Source organism: Rosa rugosa, chromosome 3 (genome assembly GCF_958449725.1).
Source record: "Rosa rugosa chromosome 3, drRosRugo1.1, whole genome shotgun sequence".
Taxonomy (NCBI): domain Eukaryota; kingdom Viridiplantae; phylum Streptophyta; class Magnoliopsida; order Rosales; family Rosaceae; genus Rosa; species Rosa rugosa.
Window position 1 is genome coordinate 17,401,290 of NC_084822.1, and position 9,910 is coordinate 17,411,199.

At 38.7% G+C, this 9,910-nt stretch overlaps 2 protein-coding genes across 3 annotated transcripts; one reads left to right on the forward strand and one right to left on the reverse strand.

Moving 5' to 3' along the window:
- The first annotated feature begins 1,373 nt into the window (after window positions 1-1,373).
- On the forward strand, window positions 1,374-5,452 carry LOC133738395 (phosphatidylinositol/phosphatidylcholine transfer protein SFH3). 2 transcript variants are annotated; one of them, XM_062165931.1, is made up of 14 exons: window positions 1,374-1,541; window positions 1,980-2,229; window positions 2,320-2,419; window positions 2,526-2,792; window positions 2,902-2,979; window positions 3,097-3,198; window positions 3,279-3,328; window positions 3,513-3,612; window positions 3,699-3,791; window positions 3,936-4,004; window positions 4,266-4,389; window positions 4,504-4,889; window positions 5,023-5,103; window positions 5,202-5,452. In XM_062165931.1, the coding sequence occupies exons 1-14, from the start codon at window positions 1,496-1,498 to the stop codon at window positions 5,217-5,219; spliced, it is 1,764 nt and encodes a 587-aa protein (XP_062021915.1). In that variant the 5' UTR covers window positions 1,374-1,495; the 3' UTR covers window positions 5,220-5,452. The 2 variants fall into 2 exon arrangements, with proteins under 2 accessions (XP_062021915.1, XP_062021916.1); XM_062165932.1 differs by having other exon boundaries at window positions 4,510-4,889.
- Window positions 5,453-5,976: 524 nt separating this feature from the next.
- Window positions 5,977-8,753, reverse strand: LOC133738397 (ferredoxin-3, chloroplastic-like). Its single transcript, XM_062165933.1, has 3 exons — window positions 8,630-8,753; window positions 8,296-8,399; window positions 5,977-6,624 (listed from the first exon to the last, which is right to left on the reverse strand). Exons 1-3 carry the CDS (start codon window positions 8,725-8,727, stop codon window positions 6,155-6,157), a joined length of 672 nt encoding a protein of 223 aa, XP_062021917.1. The 5' UTR covers window positions 8,728-8,753; the 3' UTR covers window positions 5,977-6,154.
- Between the last annotated feature and the right edge of the window lie 1,157 nt (window positions 8,754-9,910).

Here is a 9,910-nt window from a genome sequence, read left to right on the forward strand (position 1 = left end):
ATCCGATCTCGACTTGGGCCGGTTGAATGTTGGGGTTGGGCTTTGACCATTTTGTTGGTCTGGGCTTTGACACGTGACCCAACTTATTTTTTTGTTTTGCTTAATTATTATTTCCTAAATTATTTACTTTTAGTAAGCTATGGCTCTCTGCCAGTAATAATTCCCTATCACTTTTGGTTAGGGCGAAGTGGGCTTTGTCCCGGTATGCACACTCTGTGTGCCTTGTCTGGCCTAGCGAGGCGGCGAGCTATTTGCTTGATCAAATGGACACAACCTCCTAGTGGCAGGATGAAATTGAGTGTCGCCGGATTTATTTCCGTGCGGCAACATAGTGGGAAAGCTGTGCTATTTGTAATGATGCTTCTTCGTAATAGAGTTATCTTTCTGGTATGTCACCGCTATGTCAAAGCAAATAGAGTAGCCATTCGTGCACTCTTTGCTAATTGGTGCTTGTTAGAATACATAGGTTTTGTGGAGAATTCTGTTATTATTTCGGGATGTTCTCTTTATGCTTATTGTAATTTGGGGTTCAGGCTCTATGTCCCCCCCTTGTATTCTGCAATTTCATTAATCAAGGGTTGAGGGCAGCCGCACCAGCCCTATTTCCAAAAAAAAAAAAACACTTGACATTCCATTAGAATTTTAAATCTCTAATAAAATGATCAACGGGCTAAGGGAGTCATCTGCTAGTTGAGAAGGCCCCATTATTAATCGTGTCTTCGTAGTTTTACCCCACAAATGTCCCGTGTTTTTAATTGTGAGTGATCAATGCGTCTTATTTCATGCAAGTTTCGAGTCAAGTTATTAGGTTGTGTCAAAATTGATGGCCCTATGTTTGTCTTTTTGTCATTTCAGATCTTCGTCCAAACACACCGTTACTCAATAAAGAAATGATGAAATGAGTATAAGTAGATACTATTATATTACGTGGAAAAGGAAAGAGCAGAGCCGTTAGGAAACTATAGTTTACTTGTGCGGGAAAAAATAATGGGGGATTGAACGGAGTGGCTCGCACTTCGCAGACTTCGTTTCTCTACCACCAGAAATCGAAAATGTAGGCATTTCATTGTAGACCATGTCAATGGAAACAAATCCAAATCTCAACTCCTGTCTGTCCTTGTTTTCTAAATCAGTCATGCCATCCTCGTTGTCCCTCTGGCCGTCCAGATTTCAGAGATTAATTCGGTCTGATATATATGCCTACCACTTTCTCTTCTATACGCCCTACATTCTTGTCAAAAGGTATTTTCTGCAATACCCAATTCTTGCTTTAGTTTCTTCTTCCCTCAATCTTTTGATCCGTAGCTGCTTAGTTTTCTTTCTGAGTATTTTGAAATGTTTTCATTTTCTGATTCTGTGTTTTGGTGAACAAGGTTAAAGGGTGTAGGTACATTTATCACCTGAGGGCTCTAGTTTGGGCATATATGACTAACTGAGTCTCCTATCCTCTTTGGCGGTCTCTAATTGATATAGCAACCTTGCAAGATCAATAATCATGTGTGACACCATGTCTGGACCTCTTGACCGACACCTAAAACCTGGTAAGTTCATTAATAAATCCCATGTTAATTTGTGTCTTCATTACAGGCCTAGTTTCAATCACTGGATTCTTTGGTTTGATCTTTCAAGTTGGTTCCCAAACCGTATAAGTATTGGGAATTTGGTTAGTTCTTAGTTTTCTCATTCTGTTTAAGAAATAATTTAATCTTAGGAACCAATGATCCTTTCAAGTTATGTTTTAGCTTTATCTAAATACCCTTTAGTTTGCTTGGTTTTGGGAGAAGGATTATGCCATAGAATTGGTGGCTGAAAAAGATATTAATCTGGTGAAACTGTTTAGCTCTCATTTATTTATGGTTATAAATTTGATTGAATTTTCATTTACCAATGTCTAGGACGAAATGCTTTCTTAATCAGTTCTTTTTCTTAGGAAAATGAAAAACTCTTGTGATTGTGAGTTGATTCATTTTCATGTGCAGTCCCTGAAGAAAACTCCGAGGAGGAAAGGAAAACAAGGCTTGGGTCTCTTAAGCAGAAGGCAATTAATGCCTCCACCAAGTTTAGGCATTCCTTTACAAAGAAGGGTCGAAGGAACAGTAAGGTAATGTCTGTCCCTATTGAGGACAACATTAATGCGGAGGAGTTACAGGCAGTGGACGCATTCCGCCAAGCACTTATCTTGGAAGAACTATTGCCCTCAAAACATGACGATCATCATCTGATGCTAAGGTTACAAATTTCATAATTTGCATCAACAGATGATTGTGTTTGCGTTATCTAATCATGACTCAATTGTTATTTTCATGTATGATGGTACAGGTTTTTAAGGGCCAGGAAATTTGACATTGAGAAAGCAAAGCAGATGTGGACTGATATGCTTCAATGGAGGAAGGAATTTGGTGCTGACACTATTATGGAGGTATTGCACAATACTTCTCTTGAACCATGCCATCTAGTGGATATCTTTTACTTTGGCTTGCAGCGATCTCTGTGCCTGAACATTTTCCCATTGTTATTTTGTTAAGGAATTTGAATACAAGGAAATTGATGAGGTTTTGAAATACTATCCCCAAGGCCATCATGGAGTTGATAAGGAGGGAAGACCTGTCTACATTGAGAGACTTGGTCAAGTGGATTCAACCAAGCTGATGCAAGTCACAACAATGGACCGTTATGTAAAATACCATGTACGGGAGTTTGAGAGGACCTTCGTCCATAAATTCCCTGCATGTTCCATTGCAGCAAAGAAGCACATTGATCAGAGCACCACTATTCTTGATGTACAAGGAGTGGTAAGTGTATACGTTTTCTTTTAGTATAAGGCTTAAATCAATTAAAGATACCAAATTAATCCAAGGCTTTGATCATTGTTAAGTGTTAGTTCATTTAATTGTTGTGCAGGGGCTTAAAAACTTCAATAAATCTGCGAGGGAACTTATTCAGTGCCTTCAGAAGATTGATGGCGACAATTATCCTGAGGTACACTATTAAATTGTATTATGTCAAGTTTAATAAATAGCTTGTTGGGTTGCTTGCCTAGCAGTAAAAGTAGTTCTATTATTTCCCGACTCTGATTGAATGTATTGTTTACTGTAGACCCTGAACCGTATGTTCATCATTAATGCTGGTTCTGGATTTAGGCTTTTATGGAACACTGTCAAATCTTTCCTTGATCCCAAGACCACTGCAAAAATCAACGTAAGCATTTGTTTTACTCACCCGAAACTAAAGATTTTGATTCAGTAGTGGTGCTAAACAAGTTAATGATTACAAAACAGGTTCTTGGAAACAAATACCAGAGCAAGTTGCTTGAAATAATTGATGCTAGGTGAGACTCCTTTTATGCGAAATATACTCTTTTTTTTTTTTATCTATTTCTTCATCTGGCTGTACAAGTTTCAGCTTAAACTTAATAATGTCAAATTTCTGGTTCACGTTATGTAGTAATATATGTGTTTAGTGATATTACATGGATATTTTCTCTCATAACACATTGTATTATACGGTATCAGTGAGCTGCCAGAGTTTTTGGGTGGCACTTGTACTTGTGCAGATAAGGGTGGTTGCATGCGTTCCGATAAAGGCCCATGGAATGACCCAGATATAATGAAGGTAATTTACTAGTAATGGATCATCTTTAATTTTATTCTTGAGTCTATCCTTCATAGATTTCAAATCCTGTTTTTTCGATGAGCCAGATGGTTCACAATGGGGAGGGCAAATGCACAAGGAGAACATTATCAGGCATTGAGGAGAAGATAATCTCTGAAGATGAAATGTTTTACTCCAAGGTAATCAGACCAGCTCAAGTTTTCCTTTATCTGTGTTCAAAGCCTCCTCTCTTTAAATTATATTGTCTGTGTTTGTTTAAATGACCAAACACCTCACGTTCTAGTTTATTTCTTATTTTCTTTTTCCTATGCTACCCCATGCAGACATGTGATTCTTTCAACTCAAAAATAGCTCAAATGGAACATACAAAACTCTCTCATGTTCCTAAACAAGTAAGCATACCGAATTTCCACCACATCTGCATTAATTATTGCAACATAGATCTTTGACGGCTATTTTTCTTTACTCCTTTTAGCATCATACTCTAAATCTTGCAACTCATATTAGGGTGACTGTTTATACCTTCATTTTTTTTTTTTCAAATGAATCGAACTTTAGTTTTACAATCCCTTCTAAAAGTAATGAAGATCATGCAATTCTATGCTGCCTGTGCCTGTATCAATTAATGTGCTCATTTGCTTCATATTTTGCAGGTTTCATTCACCAAAAAATCCAGTAAGGCCTATGAGTATGACAAGTTGATGCCAATGGTTGACAAGACCGTGGATGCAACTTGGTCTAAACCAGTTCATTATGATAAATTTTCCCACAGTCAAGGTATTAATATAGTCGAATATTCAGACCAAAAACATAGAAATATGTACGTTATTGAGTCACCAATGTATATGTTTAAAAGAGGCTGAGACAAATTATCTTGTTTATCTTGCAAAGCTACAGATTGCTTCCCCTCGCATAATGCTTGCAAGTCTTCTGAAGGACTAAGCAGTTACTTACTTTCTGGAATCATGGCCTTCATCATGGGAATTGTCACCATGATCCGATTGACACGAGACATGCCAAGGAAACTCACTGAGGCTGCCCTCTATGGAAGCCCTGCTTACTGCAATGGAATGGGGATGAAAGCCAAGCAGTTGCCTGCATCATCCATCTCCAGTGACACATATATGAACATGATGAAGCGCATGGCTGAGTTGGAGGAGAAAGTGAAAGTTCTCAGCATGAAACCAACTATCATGCCCCCTGAGAAAGAGGAAATGTTGAACAATGCTCTCAACCGAGCCACAGCCTTGGAACAAGAGCTTTCAGCAACCAAGAAGGTATTCATTGTGATATTTTTAAATTCTATCATTGGAGACTGCATTTAAAGAAACTAAACCCGGATAAGGAAATTCTAAACTTAGACAAACTATCCGTAATCATGTGCATTTTCTTTTTGTCTTGATTTTGCAGGCACTTGATGACGCCCTGGTCCGACAGAATGAGCTTATAGCCTACCTTGATAAGAAGAAAAAGAAGAAGAAACTGAAATTGGTATGTGACTAAATACCCTAATATTAGTTGCTTAACCAGTTAAAGTTTTCATAGATAGTTCATTATTTGACCTTCTGTATTATGGATTGTAATTGCAGAACCCATTTAAATGGTAAGGTGGTAGCTCCAGTTCTTCTATTGAATGAACACTTGATCATTCATTGTTAGCTGCTGGTGGCGATGTTTTTGATTGTCAGCCCCATGGCTGCTTGTGAATTCAGTCTATGTTTGCTAGTTTGGTACTGTAACTTAAGGCTTCTGTACATTATTAATTTTCAAGTGTGCCTTGTTTGAGAGTTTGTGTATATTTTAACTAAAAATGGGCACCGCTTTGGTTTCCAGGGTTTTACTCTAGTATTGGTATAATGCATGCAAAGGATTAGGGATGCAAACTGAAAAGAAGATAAAATGACTGAAAACTGTATGAAAATATCATATTCAGGGTTAAATACCGAAATATGTTAGCTTTTACACCATAAAAATCATTGAGAAAACAAAACAAATCTGCATTGTTTTGTTTTGTTTTTATGGTCATAGACTCATAATATTAATCCAAGACTCCAAGTCATGGACTAAAGCATTTGACTTGGCTTTCAGGAAATAGATACTTTGTAATCCATGACATTGTAATCTTTATTGGCTGCTTAGAAAGTTAGAATGACTTATTTGTTTAAAGCTGCTCAGGTCAACATTTCTGGGCATTGTCCATCCTTTGAAATAGCCCAAGCAGTCAGAAAATCCAATTTGGTTTTCTCAGATAAGTGAATAATTTCTCTGCTCATTATGAACATTTCAATATTTTTCTTAGGATCCTTAGTAGGATTACTATCAAGTTCATCTGTAAATCTGTTAAGTACGTGCATGGGAGCAATCTACTGAAATCGAGGCAGTAACATTATATTTAAACTGAGACTGAATACTGAATTCCACAACAAACACCATAAAACAGAACAAGGTCCATGAGAACCTTAAAACAACATGAGATCTATAACAATCCTAGAAACCACCAACCAAGACTTCATAATAAAACTCAATTGCAACAATAAAGCACCTAATACAGTTCACTTTCCTTGTGAGTGTGGATCACACAGTCTGAAGTTGGATACGAGACACAGGTCAGCACATAACCCTCCTTCATTTGGTTGTCATCAAGGAAGGAACCATCCGACTGGTCCACTGCACCTGCTACCATCTTTCCTGCACAGGTGGAGCATGCCCCAGCCCTGCAAGAATAGGGCAGCTCAACTCCTGCGTTCTCAGCTGAATCCAAGATGTAAGAGTCATCTGGAGCGTCAAACTCGTTCTCCTCACCGTCTGGCCCAATCAGCTTAACCTTGTATACTGCCATTGATGTTCGGGCAGAGGCAGATGCTTTCAAGCCAAAAGACTTGGAGAGAGTCTTCACAGATCCAAGTGGAGATGAGAACTTGATGATAGAACTGGTGAATCGAGTCTTAGGTGCATTTCTGAGCATGCACTGAGAGGGAACGTTCACAGTTGTCATGGTTGACATGTTTAGACCTGAATCCATATACCACCATCCCAACAAATTTAATAACTACCAATAGACACACATAAACCAAAGTAAAAGCACAAAATGGAACTAAGTAATCAAAAATCAGCATTATCTCTTTCAAAAAGACACAAAAGTGAGTTGGCAATAACACTGATGGAAAGCATGACACACAGCATAGATTTTTTTTTTTTTTTTTTTAATCGAGATCACACGGTATCCTTATAGGCTTTCTAGGCCCAGAGACTAATCCGTGCTAGGGGGTAATTTAAAAAGGCCGGATATTCAGGGTTTAGGGTTTAGGGTTTAGGGTTTACGGTATCCTTCTTTGCCAGATGTCTACTTGTATGCCAATGCAATATTAATGAAAAAATGGAACCCCAAACCATCTCTCTGAAACGCCAAGGCATAAATGTCTGGAGCACTATGAGAAGAAGCAAGCTCATGGCTCTCTGCTCTTCACTCGAGGCTCCATTCTGTTTAACCATATAGATACTTTAATCCATACTATATCATAAGATGTTTTCTAAAAGTAGAAGTTTCACTGGCAAAGAAGAGAGGAAGAAGACAGATGATTTTTAACTCAATATGATCCCCAAAAAAAACTCTAAATCTACCACTGAAATTTGCAAGATACCTATAACAAGAATTCATACGAATGAATCAATTTCTTAATACTACAGTTGACTTTGTATGATCCTCCCACATATTTATACCATGCTTATGCTGGTAGTGCCCATAAAAATTGAACAATAAAGTCACCCAAAAGAAAATTGATAACAAATACTTAACAGATAAAGTTACATAATTTGGTTTCCAACAAAGTGGCATCGTTGACTATTGTTTTTCTAGTACCTTTCATTGGTCAGAAGCATCATCGAACTATTGATAAACTAACATTACATTTACACTTCTAAATTTTACACTATCACCAAAATTTGACACAGCACAATTAATAAAGTCATAAAATTTGAAAAATCAAGGGAAAAAAATAACAAATAGACTTTAACCAAATTTTGGGATTATATCACCATTAACAGAAAGGATGGTAGGAAACATCCAAAAATGAACTCATTTCTGAAGCAGTAGTTCATCATGGGCACTAACCTAACAACTTACCCATAGCTAATCACATGAAAACCAATTTGATTTGTCCATTCAACCAAAGCATCACAAGCCAGAAAACATGGTTAAGAGATCGATGGTAAGAAAAGTCGAAAAATTTATTTAACCATACATGACCAAAACAAAGGCAAACACCAACAGGATTGTCCAACCTAAAAAAGCATCAGAACCCAGCAAACACCAAGACAAATACAACTTGGGTTTTTCAAGAATCAAATTCTCAACTCAAAGCATGCATCTTTACAATTAAAACCATATAAAGACTAAAACTTGGACAAATTTTGTGGTACAATGTACATTTGAAAAGCTAAAAGTAAACAATATATAAGTGTTTGTCTCTCAAGAGTATGCCAGAATCAAACACAGAAAATCAGGCAACAAAAACAACAGAGTCCCGATCTTGAAAGTCAAGCCCAAATTGATACGACCAACAACGGAACATACAAACATTAATAACAACTCGGAGATACAACAGATCCAATATGACATGAATCTACTGGCCCAGAAAAAATGACATGCTCATAGACAAAGAAAGATAGAGAGAGAGAGCTTACGGAGTAGGACGGTTAGGTGAGGAGGGAGATGAGAAAGCTGATGATGAAGACTTGGGAGTAGTTTTATTTCGGCTGAGAGCGGAGAAAGTGAGGCTGGCTGGTGGCTGGTCACACACACCAACAAATAAATAGTCAGGGAGAGAGAGTCTCACTCTCACACAAGGACACTAAAAAAAATTTCATTTAAAAATGTGAAAGGGATGGCCAAAGGGCTATTTTTGGCTTTGTTGGTTTGGTTGTAAATTCGGAACAAATTACAGAGTCAAAAGCAAGACGGCGATAAAGAAATCGGCAGAATCAAAAAGAAAGATTCACAGGGAAGAGACGAGGATACCCGGTGGTGTTGGAGACGATGTGGTTTGATATCTGGCTATGCTTTGCGTCCTGTGCGAGAGAGAATGGAGAATGCACGCAATTTCTATGCCAACTCATCTCCTTTAATTTGCTGCTAGCCTCTTTTTTTTTTTAATAGAAGTTGATTGCATTAGTAATCAAGCCATGAAAACATGTCAGAGTCTAACAGAACTTATATAAGAAAATCCGGAAAATTAGATAATCTATCTAAATCAAACTAAACTCATTGACTATTTACACAATTTGAGCCTAAAAATTGCCCACTTACTCCACTAAGAGTTTTTTACTCCCATTTACCCAATTTAACATTTAATGACAGTTTTGCCCTTTGTATGATTAAGAAACTGTATAGATGCCACTATTTCCTCTCTCTCCTCACTCTCCACGCCGCCGGCACCCTCTCTCTCCTTTCTCTCTCCCCGATCTCCACCTCTAGTTTCTCTCTCTCTCTCTCCACGCCGCCGGTACCCTCTCTCTCCTTTCTCTCTCCTCGATCTCCACCTCCAGTTTCTCTCTCTCTCTCTCTCTCTCCACGCCGCTGGTACCCTCTCTCTCCTTTCTCTCTCCCCGATCTCCACCTCCAGTTTCTCTCTCTCTCTCTCTGATCTCCACCTCCGATCCCCGACCTCTCCAGCTCCCTCGTCGACCTCAAGAAGCTTAATCTGAGGATTTGCTTAGAAAATTCGGCGAGGAAAGCCTTTCCTCCGACAAAGGGCTCTACGACTCGTCTCTGTTACCTCCTTGCTCCTACATCAGAGCTAACCCACCCTCGGCGGCCTCGTCCGAAACGGTGCTGTCTAACCCCAGCTCGTGCCATCTAACCTTCCCGACCTCTCCGGCTCCCTCGCAGACCTTGGTTGCCGGAGTCAGTCTGAGTTCGAGATGCAGACCTTCGAACCAAAACTGAGGCGGCCGGAATAGCGTTTAACACGAGAACTGAAAAAGAGAAGAATCGGAGGTGGAGATGAGTGAAGGAATGGCGAGGCCGCCGTGGATTATCAGAAATATGAGGAAATGAGAAGGAATCTGTAGCTAGTGCGGAGAGAATGCGATGTGAGGAAGACGAAGAAGAGTTGATTTTTGATTTTGGTTTCTAGCTCTGAGTTTTTTGAAGTGGATTCTGATGAGGGTTTATTGGATGGTCTATGAATAAATTTGGAATAAATTTGAAGCGGTGTTAGTGTTTGGATCAACGAGGTTTGCTTTTTGTTGGTATTTGCATGCTTAATTGAGGGGCAATAATGTTTCTACTAGGGCGCAA